This window comes from Pezoporus flaviventris, unplaced genomic scaffold (genome assembly GCF_033815535.1).
Source record: "Pezoporus flaviventris isolate CSIRO_AGI_PZ_B2104156 unplaced genomic scaffold, CSIRO_AGI_Pfla_v1 ptg000029l, whole genome shotgun sequence".
NCBI classification, from domain to species: Eukaryota; Metazoa; Chordata; class Aves; order Psittaciformes; family Psittacidae; genus Pezoporus; species Pezoporus flaviventris.
In genome coordinates, this window is record NW_026892577.1 from 14,971,170 (window position 1) to 14,987,360 (window position 16,191).

The 16,191-nt window shown below is 40.1% G+C and overlaps 1 protein-coding gene across 14 annotated transcripts in view; it reads left to right on the forward strand.

Moving 5' to 3' along the window:
* The window catches only part of SLC16A12 (solute carrier family 16 member 12), a 34,258-nt gene that overhangs the window by 7,408 nt on the left and 10,659 nt on the right, over positions 1-16,191 (forward strand). For 4 of the 14 annotated variants that reach the window (XM_061459196.1, XM_061459207.1, XM_061459199.1 and 1 more), the window contains exons 2-3: positions 6,420-6,554; positions 14,186-14,406. The exons of 2 other annotated variants lie outside the window; for them this stretch is intronic. In XM_061459196.1, coding sequence (XP_061315180.1) covers positions 14,297-14,406 — 110 coding nt within the window. In that variant the 5' untranslated portion in view covers positions 6,420-6,554; positions 14,186-14,296. 8 more of the 14 variants (XM_061459200.1, XM_061459203.1, XM_061459197.1 and 5 more) reach the window with 8 other exon arrangements.

The following is a 16,191-nucleotide window of genomic DNA, read 5'->3' on the forward strand; positions in this document are numbered from 1 at the left end:
ATCTGGGGCTTTTTGTATAAAGGCTTTTCATTATTAAGTATAGAATTAACATTTTCTGTTTAATATTTTCTGTTTCCTTATCTCAAACAATTCAGACTCTTGCTCTGTGCAGCTGATATTTTGTATTAAAGTGGTCCAAATATTTAATTTGGGAAATGCAGCTGCTATGAAACAGAACTTGATGACAGCAGAGAAATTTGCATTGGATGAAGAACGTGCTGAATGCAGCAGCACAGCTGATCACAAAGGGTCCTCAAACTCTGAGTAAAAATAAGCAATTTTTGTCATTATGTATTGAGGGACCTGACTTCCACCCTAAATATGTGAAAATATCAGCGGTCAAAACAGGATGTAATTGAAGAACAATTAAATTGGTCAAATTTCATTTTCATTTTTGCAGAATGACATGTGTCTGCAATTCAAATTGGGGAAAAAGAAAAGAAAAGTTTTGTAGCAGAGACATCTCTGTGCGTCCCAGCCAGAGCTGGCTTCCTACAGAAGCAAACACTGTTATTTCTACACCCTGTTTTTTAGCTCATTGGTACCCAACCTTTGAACAGTTACCATTTTGGTTTGCTTAGGGATCCAGATGCAGAGTATGTAGGGCAGTAGAGCAAGACAGCGTGAACCAGTGTTTCATCTCCTCGTTTGTGGACAGAATTCATTTTATCAATGTCCATTTAATTTAGCTTGATGGAGTAGCAAGTTGGAAAGAGTAAATTATCCCACACAGCTAGTTTATTCTTAATGAAGTTCATGGAGTGGAGAGTAATCTCTGTGGATTTACAACCCACATGACATAATTCTGCCTTTTGCTTATGGTGCATGCTACATAGAAACAGCCCACACTTGGCTGATGGTAAAGTGGCATTTGTCAAGAGTTTCCAAGCTCTGCTTGTTTGCTAGAAAGTACGGGATAACAAATTACTTCAAGTAAAAGCTCTTGTACAGGTACCTCTGGCATATTGGCGAGGTATTTTGCAGGACTCCTTTATCAGACAACTTCACTCTTTCACTTTTATCCAAATGAGAAATTAAATCTTGGGAGACAGTTGTGAAACCCAATACATGAAGCTGCTCCTTGGGCAAAGCCATGAAAATTAAGAGCTAGTTTTATTGCTCCTAGAGAATATAGCAGGCATGTAAATGGTGTTCTCAGTGCCTCCTGTCAGGGAAGGACTATGCAGTTGGCACAGAAGCACTAAACAACAACTGAGTGTGGGAAAAATGGAAAAAACCTCAGAGGGTGTGAAGGTTGTGACAGGCAGGATAATGCATGAAACAAGTGGAGTGTGTCTTAGGGGGGCTGTGGAGGAGGAAAAGGAAATCATCTGCGCTTGAGGACTGATTGAGAGTTGGGATTTTTTATTTTGTTTTTCTTTCAGGTGGATTTGGAAGTCTGTAATAATTTCAAGTGCATCAAATGCAGCCTGCCCTGATGTGAAATGCCTGCTCAAGAGGAAAAACAGTGCAGGATTAGAGCATCAAACAGAGCTGTATACAGGAAGCTTCATAGGTAGACATTGCTAGCAACATCTTTCAGGTGTCTTTAAGGCAGCCAACATCCACAGGTGTTACTTAACCAGAAATGGAAGCTTAGCTCAGTGAGAGACCTCTTGGATGAGAAATAGGTATGACTTTTATTTGACCTTAATTTTCCTTTATCAGCTTTGTTGTGAGATCAGTAAGTTTGTAAAAAAAAAATTATCCTTTTGTTACTAGGGTCTTGATGAGCTTGTGGGTGAACTAGCAGTTCCCTGTAGCAACTGCTCTTTAGGGTACTCCAGGTTGCTCTTTCAGGTGATTCAGCAGATGAAATTTAAATACTACAGTCGTAACAGAGATAGTTTATTCCTTAGAGAGAGTGAATTCCATTGTAAATAGAAGATGTTCTTGAAAAAAAAAAAAACAACTAGGTTCTGTTCTTTTTCACAGAAAAAAAACTTCATTTAACCTAGAGAAGATTTTAAGGAATATCATCCTCAGTGCATCAAGATATAAACATTGGGTTTAAGCATATTTTTTGTTGTCTGGTCCTTCTCAAGTTGTTTTAGCTTCTTTTGTCATCCATGAAATAAGCTGTTTAAAGTGAAACTGATCTCACTAAAAGGATTATTGATAATGGGATCTAGTTAAGGAACAGTGGGCTGGAATAACAGGATAAAAGGGTGACTGTTGAGTCCTCCTTTAAAGTCTCCTGTTTCCCAAGTTGACGTGGTGAGTCTTTGACCAAATGATACTTGTATGACTGTCTAACCTGAACAGGTGGCAAATGCATTTCTTCATGTTGCCTCCTTAACCAGTAACAGCAATAAGGAAGCCGAGGTAGAGGAGCCAGGACTACTTTTTGTTTTTTTAACTTTCTCATAACTCCTGTGGAAGCAGGGTATCCGGTTGAAAGCTGTATTTACTTAGAGAGTCTTTTCCTGAATTTGTTTCAATGTTTGTTGTTACAAACTTTCTAATGCAGTGGTCCAAGATGCTGTGATAAATGGCCCTGCAGTTGGTCTGTAGGATCACATGAAGCAGCAGAGCCTGCGCGGATTGCTTCTGAAGTGCTTCCATTTGAGACTTTGCCGATAGAAGGGTTTGGATGTTTTACAGGAGATTTGGCAGACTGGGCTGGTTCCATGGTTGTAAATGCTCTCCTGCTCTCAGCTGCTGTAGTTGAGACTGGGTTTAATAGGAAGAAGAGATGGAGCAGTTTTATAAAGGCTTTTATGACATAGGTTTCTGGGTTGTTTTTCTTAGATAGCATCAGTCTCTTTCTCTCTTTTTTCTCTTTTCAAGTCCTTTAAAATGTCGCTTTTCTATGGGCTCTCTTATCATTGCTGTCTACCATTTAATGAGATGACTCCCTAACATTTTTTCTTGATGCTCCATATGAGCTCTTTTCCTCTGTCTATCTACCTGCCTTTTCGGTGTAGCTGTTGAAAAGACAAACATAGAATCTGGGTAAAGTGGTTTCCTGTTTTTCTATGTACTGTGTTAATACTCCTAATGTAACTCGAGCTCTCTCCTGTGGAATTTCTGTCCTCCTTACTTACAGGTTAGTTTTCCTGCCAGAGGCACTCTTGGGTTCTTTGCTGCAGAGTCCTTGGTCTTGTGCTTTTTATGAGTTAAGCTAATTCCATGCTGCTTGTGGTCAGCAATTTTTTAAGCATTCTCTCCAGCTACACCTTTATTCCTTAAATGTGAATACAGGCATGTTTGAACTCTTTAATATTCGGTTTGCTGACAGTTCTGTGTCTATGGAGCCAAGAGGATACAAGCTGAGGAGCTGTATGGGAACATCAGAGAAAATGGAAAATTAACTTTTAAAGAATCAAACTAGCCAGAAATCTGGAGATCAAAAGTAAAACAACACTTAATAGGACAGATAGATTTTTTGTGTGTGTTTAGCTCACCATTTCTCTCTGTAGAGATATATGTTCTTTAACAAAAAAAAAAAAAAAAGAGAAACTGTGTTTCTGGGCTGCAATACTAATTAGCAGAAGTACACCCTTAAGCAGCATGGAAAGTTCCTGCTGATCACTCCTACAAATGATGTAATCAAGCAGCTGCACCAGTGCTCACTCAGTAGAGGGAACTTGAGGCACTTTTCTCAAAGCTTTAAAGATTCCCTTAAAGCTAAAATAAGCTGTTAAGCAAGGATCTAGTTGGAATATGGATGGCTTGGTGAGGCTGAATGGAAGGCTGAGCATGAAGAATGTGCTGATCTGCCCAAGACGTGTTGTTTGGTTGTTAACGTTCAGTGTGTGATTTCACTAAGATAAACTGTTACTTGTGAGTAGATGCATGCTTTCACAATATGCATGCTGTCAGATATGTTTTTCCTGGTCAGAGATTCATTGTTGTTTTTTTTTTTTTTACAGCATGCTAAGAGGCTTTCCTCTTGGCCTCCATCTATTTCCTTGTCTTTCATTTTAGTATTTGGTGTTTCTTTCCAGGGAAGCTTAGTAGCTTCCCTGTCATTTTCTGAAGTTTGTGTGCAGTGATACACATATAAGCCTTCCTGTACTCAATTCCATGTATTCACTAATATGTGGCTACAGCTATATTATTTATTTATAATACATATAAAATATGTACAGTATGTTATATTATGCTTTTTTAATGGATTAAATGTGATCTGAGTAATGACTCCTCAGAAATACCTAGCCCCCTAAAGCGACATTCATTAGTACTTGCTGTTGGAAGCCTGTTTCAGCAAACAGCAGATGGATTTTTTTGTCTTAAACTGTTGTCTTTTCAGCATTTAGAGACTTCCATTCCTGCTGGATATTATATTAGTGTACCATTGTATATACAATGATTATATCATATCATTATTAAAAGAAAAATGAATAGTGGCTTTGATATTATGGCAGGGCTATCTAAATTTTAGAGTTCAAGCTTTCAGCCAAAAACCTCCCAAGAAAAATAATGCTCATGGTGACAATTTGCTATTATACGGTGCAAATTGTCCATTAGAAGAGCACGTTTGGCATTAAGTGTCCTAATAGGTTTGTTTCAGAACATAAGCTTGTGTGAACAAAAGGAAATAACCTGCCTTGCCTTTTCATGCCTTGTTAGTTTTTGCAAACAAATCTTGCATATTGAAGGTGAACATGATGAATTGACAGTAACAGCAGCCCTAGAGCATCTGATAAATAGAGACAATCTTCTGGATAGCTTGTTCTGTAAGATGATTTATTTCTAAAAGAGTAATCTCCTTTCCTTGTCTAAGATTCACATCTTGAAAATTATTAGTGAAAAATATTTTTCCATGTGAATTGTTAAAAACCTGACAATGCTATTTAGTGCTTTGCTATTGAGGCTCTGAACAGTTCAAAAATAGGGGAAAAAAATATCTTTGTTTAAATGCAATTCCTTATTTTACTAAAACTCAACCAGGAACCTAAAGGACATTATAAAACAAATTAGTTTTGCATAACATGAATAAGGCCCTTCCATAAATGGAAGGGCTGAAAAGATGACAACTGTGAAAGAGTTCAAAGTGCAAGTACATTTTCTGTAAGTACATCACTGAGACTTCTAGGTGAGGGCATACTATAGTTTCCCATGGTCCTGCCTCCTGCTTGCTTGGCTTCCCCTCTGCCAGGGATTGTCTGAGCCCTGGGTGGCAGCTCTCCCAGGACACCACAGAACAGTTGTCAGCACTTCCCCAGGCTGTGACCCACACCAGGGATGTGTGCTGGAACTGGTGTCCATCTGCATTGATTTCTTCTCAGAGACAGGGTATAAAAGCTGGCAGCAACCACAGCTTTTGGGTGGTACTTCCAGGTGTTTGCAGGAAGATGTGTCTCCATAGTATTCAGACCCTGAATTTTATCTAGGTACAGCTGCACTGTTGGTGCCTGAGACCTCTGGGGGTGCCTGATAACACCCTGATTTTCTCTGGAGGGATCAGGAAAGCATCTTCTTGGTAACTCCTTTGCCATGTCATCTACAGCCAACCTATGAGAGGTTGATTTTTGGATCCTTATCACCAAAGAAGAATCTGGGGTGCAGAATCTGTAAAAGAAGGGAAGAACAGTGATTTCCACAGGCTGACTGCGTAGTGGTCTGAGAAAAAATGTCCTGTTCCCACATGTTTCACAGTAGCTTTGCAGTGGTATTCTTTCTCAGGGCAAGATTTTCCTGAAGATGGAAAATTAATATACCAGATGTAGGAAAAGTGTTGGCTGAAGAGCACTTTGAATAAAATCTCTTTCAGCATTTCCAGACAATTATGGTTGTATGTTAGCATTTCTGTAAGGATATAATGGGATATTAATAAGTGCCTGATGATCAGAAAATGATTGGACTATCACATACTTACGTTTAGCCATAAATGAGAATTGCTTGCCAAACTGTTTAGTCATCATTAGTGATTTGTCATATATTTCAAAAGTAAGAGATAGATGTCATTTATTAAGCATACAGGTATCTCTGTAAACAAACAAAAAAAACCCTTCCACAACTGTTGCTTACAGCGTGATAAAAATAATTATGTGTACAGTTATGCCATCATGTGTAAAAAACATTAGAAAGAAATATTAGAAATATTAGGAAAAATGTAGAAATACTTAAAAATGGAGAGATATTAGAAAAACAATAAGCATCAGGCAGTTGTGAAACTATCTCATGCTCTCAGTACACACTGATATGTCATCAGCAACCTCTCAACAGCAGCAATTCCCAAGCATTGTTTTAGAAATCTTGTGTATGACTGCAGCTATTGGACAGCAGAGGCAGATCCTTTCCTCGTCAAAAGGTTTCCTGATACTTTTTGTAACAGTTTTTGGCTATTCTCACTTACTTGCAAGAAGGCAGAAGACCCTTATTAAAATGGAGACAGAGATGGTACCATGTCCAACTCACAGCAGCACAGCTATTGGCTGTCAGTTAGGTAATACTTAGTGTTTTTCTTTCAGGGAGAAAATACATGTTTGATGGAACATGCTGGACCATAACCTTGCTGAGGCTCAGCTCGGATTTCGGTAATAGCTGTGGACTCAAGGAAAGCAGTTGAGCCCTCTGTTGTTTTCATCACAGTGAAAGGTGAAATGGTGAGCACTGCGCTTGCTAGTTAAAAAACCTTTCACAATGTGGATCAAAAATGCATGTTTCCAGGCGGCCTTAGGTAGGCTGAAGTCAAACTTTCTATGCAAAGGGCTTTTCCTACAAAACTATTCCTTTGTATTGTTTTACCTGCTATAATTAACCTGGATTATTCAAGGACTAACCTAGCCAGAAACTATGTTAAAGGGTCAAAGAGTTTCCGTTGTATCTTGTAGACTCCTTCTGCCAGACCATTAGTCTTCTGGTAGACCCATACAGTGGTTTCCAGAGAAAAAGGAAGTTCACATTACATTTCTTATCTGACTGGTACCGACTCAGCAAACAGTAACTATTTCTACTAGGGCTCTGTCCATGCCATTTGCTTTAGCAGTTTCTGGCAAATTTGGCAAATTAAGGAGCCAGCGTTGCAAAGTGATCATTATGGGAGGCCATAAGAGTGCTGCTCTTCCTTTCCCAGTAACATGCATCTCGATAGAGGAGTGACTAATGGATGTTGTGCTGTTCTACAGCCTTTACTTTTAACCATCTTTTTCATGTTTCTTCTCTGAATATTTTCTCTCTTGAGTTAAAAGGAGTTTCCTCAACTCCTGCCCCTCTTTTGCACCACCCCACTCACCTATGCCCCTCTCTGGCAGCCCTCTTCTCTACTAGCTGTTTAACATCCCTTGGTTTCTACCCTGCTTCTCCTGTTCCCACATCTATGCTCTGTTCAGTCCATCCTCTTCAGCAGCCATCTCCTTCCTTCATACACATAAACTGAAGCACATGAACATTTTCTGCTCAGCATAGTGATGAGAGTCAATAAGATGGGTTCTTATATGATTTGTCTTCTCTATCTTGATATGTTTTGGCTGGCAGGCAAGTTTTATTAGATATTTATATGATGCCTAGCACTGTGACATCCATTCTCTGATTAGAAGCCCCAGAATACTGCATGAATACAAATTGGTCATTAATGTTTCTTATTTGGTATCATAGGGTAAGCCCCTCCTTAAAAGTGTAAAAGAGGTTAACGATTTGCTGAGTAAGCCATCCAGATTTATGCAGGTATACTATAGATTAAGAAATGGAAAAAGTTATTACAATCTGTTGTAACGTGATTCCTGTGTTAGTGCTGTGACAGCAATTAAAAGCCAAGGAGGGGGTTGTTTGTTTGGGATTTTTAATTTTTTTTACTTTGGTTCTGGTACAGTTTCCTAAATGGACTTCCAGGTAAGTCGTTCTTGTTGCTAACCGTTTGTAACAGGGCTGGAGAGCTACTGAATTTGTAGACGTTTGAGAAGCTGAATGTACCCTTCTTATATAGGTACACATAATCCTCAAGATTATTGGCTTGCACAAGGGAAATTTGTGTGGACCCATCTGCCAGTCTTTTCAGAAAAGCTTTGGTTTTATCTAGAGGCTAGACAGAGACATCTTTAAGCAGAGAAGAGAGCTAAGAATATAGAGTAGCAGCTTTAAGATGCTCAGTGGAGTTGTTTTTATTTGGGAACAAAATATTGGAAAGGATCTCTTGGGTTGTTTTTAAGCAAGTCAAAGTCATGATGATACAATTCTTGATACTTCTGCTGAAATCAAACCAAGCTGTTCTTTTTCAGTTAAACAGCTAACCCAGTCTGCAGAATGAGACAGCTCTGCACTGAAGAAAATAAATTAGAAATGGCCTTTGAATCACAAGAGCTGTACAGAATTAGAGAGTCTAGTTTCTGCGTATTTAAGAACAACTTGGAGTTCAGCTGTCTTGCCAGACTGCTCACTGCAGTACCTAGATGGTATGCAATTGGTGTGGTGGGAGCAGGGAGAAGCAAAAGGAGGCTGAAAAGGTGCCATTTCCTAATAATCCAGTTGATAGAAGCTTCTGCAGCTTTCAGCATCTTCTGTGCTCATATCAAGTACTGTGCCCCATTTACATATGCTCTACTGTATTTGATGGCCTGTAGGGAATGAGTTAAGGGGCTAGTTAAGACTCCGGGGAGGACAGCGATCTGTGGTTATCCTTGATCCTTCAAGACATGCAAAAGAAATTAACTCTTTCAAAACCTGTAAAATATTTAATCTTACACGCATCTTACGATCCACTATCACATAGTACATACAATACTTCATATTTTTTCTTTCTCTCTTTCTCTTCTATCCTCTGGTACTTGTTGTGTTCTTTATTCATGGTTGGTTTTCTCTTTATAGAAGGTGCAGCAGTCAGAGAAAAGGGAACACAAGCAGGAGGTTAACATGGCTGTAGCAAATGCCTACAGATACGCTTGGTACAATCTTAAGAACAAGAAAAGTAAGAAAGAACCATCCTTAGAGCTATGTGAATTGGGTAAATACGGGAAAATATTAAAACTGCACTAGAGTTAGGTGCATAGGGTAAATGTACTAAATATATGCAATTCCATTACCTTTCACTCTAAGCAGTAACAAATTTTCTTCAGCAAAGCTTAAACTGCTTTAGTCTTGTTCTTTGTAAAATTCGTATACAGAGTTGTTCTCAAAGTGACTGGGAAAGCTGTGTGTGTTGTTGTTCACAAGAAAAATAGAGTTTAAATTCACTGATGCGGATGAACCTGTCCTTGGGAGTGTGTTCTGACATTTTGGATACAGAGACTGTCACAGATTTCTCAGGCCTCGCCCAACCCAGCACCTCTGTGAAGGTAGCAAATGGTATGTACGGTTTATGTTTATGTTTGTATCTTGCACTGAAAGAAAATTCTTGGCAAGGCTCGTCATTCTTTTCTCATGTGCATCTCTGTATTATTAAACAAGTAAAAGTAAGTATTGGATTCTGTGCTTATTTATGCTGGTATACATATTTAGGCCAGCTTCTTTGGGATAAACTGCACAAAATACTTCCTCTCAGTTCTGATAGAAGTTGCAAAGGCATTTTAATTTTGTGTAGCCAGAATAGTGCAAAGAAGCAGAAAGCAGCAGGGTGAAACTCACAGTATGGTCTGGGGGATGAGTGCTTCTGCCATGAGGCAGCTGTGGAAAAAACGTGACCTTGTGCCGGTGGTTCTATCATGAAATCATAGGGTGGTTTGGATTGGAAGGGACCTTAAAGATCATTCAGTTCTGATCTCCTTGCCATGGGCAGGGACACCTTCCACTAGAACAGGTTCCTCAGAGCCCTGTTCAACCTGGCCTTGAACACTGTCAGGAACGGGGCATCCACAACTTCTCTGGGCAACCTGTTCAAATGTCTCGCCTTCTATCTGAAGCCATATCCTTCTACAAATGGTGCATCCAAGCTGTTTGGCAGGTGAGGTGGCATATCTCGAGCTGCCCAGGTACGTCAGTGCTGTAAATGGAGAAGCTGAACAAGGGAGGACAAAAGCAACCTTCCAGGCAGGCCAGCAGGACTGTACCTGCTGTTCCTCTGTCCTTCGTCACACAAAAGTTTTACATCTTCACACTGTTGTGATATCATTATTAAATCAATTTGTTTAAAGAAGAAAATCTTTACGGTAGAAGGAGGGGCAGGTGGAGGGGGCAGCGAGTGCTTTGCTGGCTGCATGCCATGTTCTAAAAGGTCAGTGGCTCTTGTCGCTGTGCTGACCAGTTGCTAGGCTGCCATGGATTTCTGTGCTCCTTTCCCCAGCAAAAAGGACCTTGTGATGAGGTGCAAGGTTATAGTAGTGCCTTTTTAGTAACCTCACCCACTCCTTTCTGCTGGCTGAGCAGACTGAGTAAGGGAGATGCTGTTTTTTCTTTAGATAACCTAACTGACAGGTTATTTATCCTACTAGATTAAACCCAATATATTAACTTGGGGAACAGAGTCACTCTTTAGTGAGCTGTCAGGGCACACTGGGTAACTAAGGCTTTCTTGGGGATCAGCAGAATTTGTTGCCACCTTCACCCCACTTACATCTTCTTTAAACTCGGGGCAAAGCACATTTACTTAATGCTTGAGTAAAACTTATCTAGCAAAGGTTGCAAAGTGCAAGAGCTCTTTTATGAGCTTTTCTTTTTAGCCCTGCTTTTCTTTAGTCATCTCAAGCAGCAGGAACTTACGTGCACATCTGAGGTGTGTTATAATAACAACTAATGCTGCCAGTGGGCAGCAGACCATACACTGCTAAAGGTGGAACAGATATGCAGTTAGTCTTATCCTGCACCAGAAAGGTTAAGAAAAAGATACAGCATGAGAATAAGCCAAGGTAGGGTTGGGAAGGGGAGGTCACAGTTGCTCAAAGTATGTGCTTTCTGTCTCTTTGACTTCATTTGCAGAGTCGGCAATCTGTGCTGTCCATTATATGCTTAATTAGAAAACAGCACCAGGGTTTAAGTAAATCGAGTTTTCTAACCTCAGAATAAAATTGCCAGATTGATGTAATAAGTGTTTATTAGATATGTGCAACAAGAAAGGTAACTATTTAACTTGCCTATCACTTCAGTGACTATGACAAGCACAGTGCTCCTTGAAGTGAGTGTGAAGTCAAGATGAGGTTTGCACTGGTCCTGCTAAGGGGAGCCTGGGTGGCCTATTTCTGTGTTGGCTGGACATTTCTTATAATATGGTTGGTTTTGGTTGCTTGTAACCTCATTAAACATTTCCTGTTCATGTGTATGTTGGCAGGCAGGGTTCTGAAAAAATAACAGCAAGTAATCATGTAACCAAATACCTAATCTATGTTTGCTTAGCCTGGTATGTCATCAAATATTTCCCAAGTGCGTTAATGTACAGTTAAATGTGAACTAGGGTCTCGGGGCCAATCTGAAGCTTGCCTGGGAAGCAGGGCCAGAGATCTAAGCTGAGGTCATGGCACCCAGCTATTGCTGTTTGTGCATTAAAATTAGTTAGGGCTCTGTATGTGGATGTTGTTGACTCCTCTGAAAAATTTTGTGTACGTTTCTGCTTATGGAAGGGTTATTGTTATCCCTTCTGGCATTCTTGGAACTTCCTCCTCCACCCTTAATAATCAGAATTTAAAATGAATTCTTCATCTCTCCAGAAGAGGCAGAAAAAGGTACTGCTCAAATCTAAAATAAGAAACCCTGCCTTGCCAAGACTACACAAATGTGCTGCAGATATATGTCTGAATTGTTCAGGATACTCTCTTATATATCATCTGCTTATGCAAACTCCACCTAACTAACTGCTTTACTTGTGATTGCTAGGAAACCTTCAGCAAAGTAATTTGTACTTTTTCAGTGTCCTGTTAATTCATGTGGCTGTGCTGGATTCTTATGGGCTATTCAGTCATTCAGGCATTTGAATATAACATATTAAACTTGCAATAATACAAGTTTACAATTATATAATATAAATGACACAATATAAATTATACAATTATACAATACAAATACAGTTCTGAGGTCCTTAGTGTTAGATGCAAAATGTGGTGGCCACATGATGCAAAGCACTGGTACTCGCTTTACTTGTTCAAGTGAATTTGGCAGGATAATATAATGTGAGACTTGATTGCCAAATCAGGATATTTGAGCTATTTGAGCCTCTCTGGCTTCATGTTAGACTGGATATCAGCTTTTTTGTAGCTAGGTCAAATGCAGACACCCAAAAAAGTATTGAATTTTATTTCCCATCTAAGTAGACAGGGATGTGGTGGTGGTTTGCATCAAATTGTATTGCTTGATAATCTGGGCATTCACTGATCCAACAAGAAGAATCACGTGATCGCTGCCTTAGCCACCAGATAACTTGTTGATCCAATATTTGCATGTATCTAATAAGACAGTTGTTGCTTGAAGCTATGCAGAAAGGGGGATATAATTGATCCTATTAGTTAAAAATAGAAACTAAGTCATTAGTTCATGTCAGCTGACTCAAAATGTAACATAAACCCCACAAAATTGTTTGTTGCCTGGGTGGAATCCATACATGAGATGTATGGTCTGCTCACAAATTAGCAGCACATGCTGGAATGCAAATACAGAATGTGCGTGTCAAATGGCAAGTTCATGGATGCGTCTTCTGTATCACATGCCTGGCACCTTCTAACTAACTTGAACGCAAACATTTTCAGCGTCCCTCACAGATTTTGTTATACTTGCCTACACATTTACTGCATTAGCCAGGCTGTTGTTCCTTTTTTACCTCAGTTTGTCTGTGTTAGTGTCAGGGAGTTTGTTTCAGACCACAGAAGGGAAACAAAGAGGGTTTGGGTACACACTGGGACTGCTGTGTATTTGTCCTGAAGCAAATGGGTAAGGTCAAAAAATGGACTTTACGCTTCAAGCAAAACATCACAGGGCTTGTGAAGAGGCCAGGGATGTCCTCGGGGTCATGTGAGTACCTAGAGAGACTGCTCAGAAAGCTCTCTCAGCTGCAGCAGCATTTTCTGCTGTGTATTAGAAGGTTGTGTCAGAAAAGGCAAACTGTCCTGGTCTCCATTCTAGAGCTTTCAATGATCTTTTATGTATGTGCATTCTAGCAATTGAGTACTTCAAATATGAGGTTTGAAATTGTAAACTCATTTGGACCTCATTTGCTTTGTGTGGTTTTTCTAATCAGCTATAGGAATGGACTTGTAACGACTGCATCCAGCTGGGACCCTTTAAACTCCCTTAGGAGCTGCTGCACCAGGTTTGGTGACTGCTTACAAAACCTCTTGTAACCCCAGCTGTGAATTCATGTTTGATCTGTATGAGCTGCTTTGACCATTGCTATCTAATATAAACCGGAGCTGTATCAGCTGTCCCATTTAAGATGTGACCTATTCTTTATACAGAGAGTGAAGCATTTACATTATCAGGCAGAGCAGAGCACTGTGTATCTCTCCAAAGAGCCACAGAAGTGACAACGAAAGCAGGTCATTAGAGATTATCTTTTTATCATACCTGAACTCTCTTCTAGTTCATTAGTGCAGGTTATACTGGAATAACACTTCATGCTGCAGCGAAGATCCTTATGAACACAGAGAATAACACAGACTTTGGAAGGCTTTATGATGGAATTTAACTTACAATGAAACAGATGTTTATGACAAGGAGGGAAAAAGAATAATAAAGACAGTATTAGTACATGTTCTAATGCTTGTCATGGGCATTGCTTTAGGCTCTAATTTATCAGAGAGTTCTATACAAATACTTACTTACATATAAATCTTAGCAAAGCCTATTAAATGAAGAGAGAAAATAGAACAGTAAATTTTATTTCCAAACAGTATACAGCATTTTTGGCCTAAAGTAAAATGTGTTGACTAGCACAGAGGCAAAAATAAATGATACTTGAGGAATACATAAAGACCTGGAACAGATAGTTAATGGTAGCTTTTTTTTAGCTTCTGTAACTGGATAGCAGTATAATATAATTTTGCCATTTTTTATGGATATTTTTCTTCACTGATATTTTTCAAGGACATTATTTCAACCCTGGTCACCTTAAATCACTGCTCAAAAGCTTTGACAAGCACACATTTTGTTGTGAGGTTATGAAAGGTTCTCTTTGCCATTCACTAGGATGTAACTGCTGGGCAAATCACCCTGAAATAAATGATACCGGACAGAGGACCAAATTCTAATGGCACTTTTGCTTCCAAAAAATTCTGTAAGCTGCGTTTGAAAGAAAGCCCTCACCTTTATGCACTAAAGCTAAAGCAGTATGTCCTAGCCCAGCTGCGCAGGTTACCCTGATGCACTCTCTGTTTTCTCTCATCAGATGGCCAGCAACCCATGTGCCAGGCAGCCAGGGCCTGTGCTTGGCGTGCCAGCCCGAATCAGTCCCTGCCACTAAGGCAGGGTGGAGGGAGGAATCACCCCATCCTGTGCCATGGCCTCGCCGCGGTCAGCCCAGCGCGCCGGCCCCCCCGATGGAGGCTGGGGATGGATGATCGTTGCTGGCTGCTTCCTTGTCACTATCTGTACCAGGGCTGTGACGAGGTAAAGGGGCTGCTTCTTGTCTTTCTGATCTGTTTCTAGCATTACATTTTTCTTTTTTCCTTTTTTCTTTTTTTTTTAATTTATTTTTTTGGTATTTTTTGTTTAGGAGGAGGATTTGGGATCTCCCCTGATGTCCCACAGCTGCAGGGGTTAATGTTATTCTGGCTGGGTACAAACCTCTCTCTTGCTACATTTTTAAAGGCTTCCCGAAATCCCCAAGGTTGTGGGGGAGGCTGAGAGATAATAAGCCTTCTGGTTTTAGTCTCGTCTCCTCTGACAGCTGCTCTATCTCTCAGCACCATCTCCTTGATTTCTTACAGAATCAAAGCCTGGGGCACGCAGCATTATTTCAGGCTCTGGTGGTTTGTTCAGGGAGGGAGAAATCATGTAGGGTCTCTTTGGGTCTGCTGGGTCCCTCTGACCCCAAAGCCATGCTCATTTTTAGTAGTCTCGGTGGATTTCCTTGGCTCCTGAGTTTGAGAAGCCTGTAAATACCCACTTCTCCTACTGAAAGCATTTCAGCTACTGTCCTGCCTAAGAAGGTCCATGCCCTAGAGAGGGGGCCCCTTTCTGTACCCCTCTGGTATCTGAAATATGCAGAAAACATTTTCTCAAAAATACTTCTCAAAAATAGAAAGAAAAAGAATAGACTGCTGCCCTGCACAAACATAATATATACATTTGGGGTGAGATGGCTTCCGCAGTGACTTTGATGTCGGCTGGAGACAGAGGAGCCTGGTGTGTGTGAACATGGATATTTAAGCTATATTAAGCAGAGACAGAAGCACCCTGGTAAGTGAGAAACACTGAGACAGTGTCTTGTTGGGCAGTCAGTATAATGTAAATACAGTGTTTTATGCCTACATTTTACATTTCTTTTAAAATAAAGCTGCCATGTTTAGGGATCTAAAGTCTAGGGTCTTGGAGTCAACGGCACAAAAGGGGAATGGAAACGTTCACACAGTGTTAGTTTATGTATGCAAAAGTACTAATTCCATAATAACACTAGAGATTTCCTAGTGGATTTAATTCCTTTTTCATGTGTGAAATGTTTTACATCCAAGACGTCATCTAATGGCTGGCACACATTTATAATATCTACAGGAATGAAGAATGTGAAAGAAAAAGGCTGAAGAGAGTGGCCATTCATTGCAGGGGGAAAAGGGATCTCTTGCTGACCCAGAAACCAGACTAAAACTGTACAGCTTTTTAATCTGTTCCCCTGCAGAGACAGGTAGAAAGTAAGACTCATTAAGCAGAGCAAAGTAATCTCTCCTGGAAGCATTTTAATAAACTGTTGGAAGGTCCGTGTGCTCCTGCTGTGTTTTGATTCTCTGTTCATGAGAAGCTGCTTTTACTTTGCACTTGTGCTTCCATGAATACATAGCTATAGGGATGTCAGCTCTATAGGCCTACTATGCTGGCTCTGCCCAGCCAGTTGGTGCAGATGTGAATGACACTATTAGCAATCAACCAGGTCAGCAAAACACTGGGGAGCTGGTGTGCAAGGGAATTTGTGTGCAAGGGAAACACCATCATGATGTGGGCTATAAACTGCTGGTGATAATTACAACTTCAATTTCACGTTAGTTAAAAAAATAATATGAGTCTTAAAAAATCTAAAGTCAGATACCACAGTGAGAAACGTGGTATTATAATGTTCAGAATTTGTCTGGAGTAATCTGTCTGAATTAGGTTGTAATTTGGCTTTATTGTCTAATCTCACTGGATTGGGATAATAGTTGGATAGCAATTTGTTGCCAGTGCAAAGTAAGGATTCTTCTC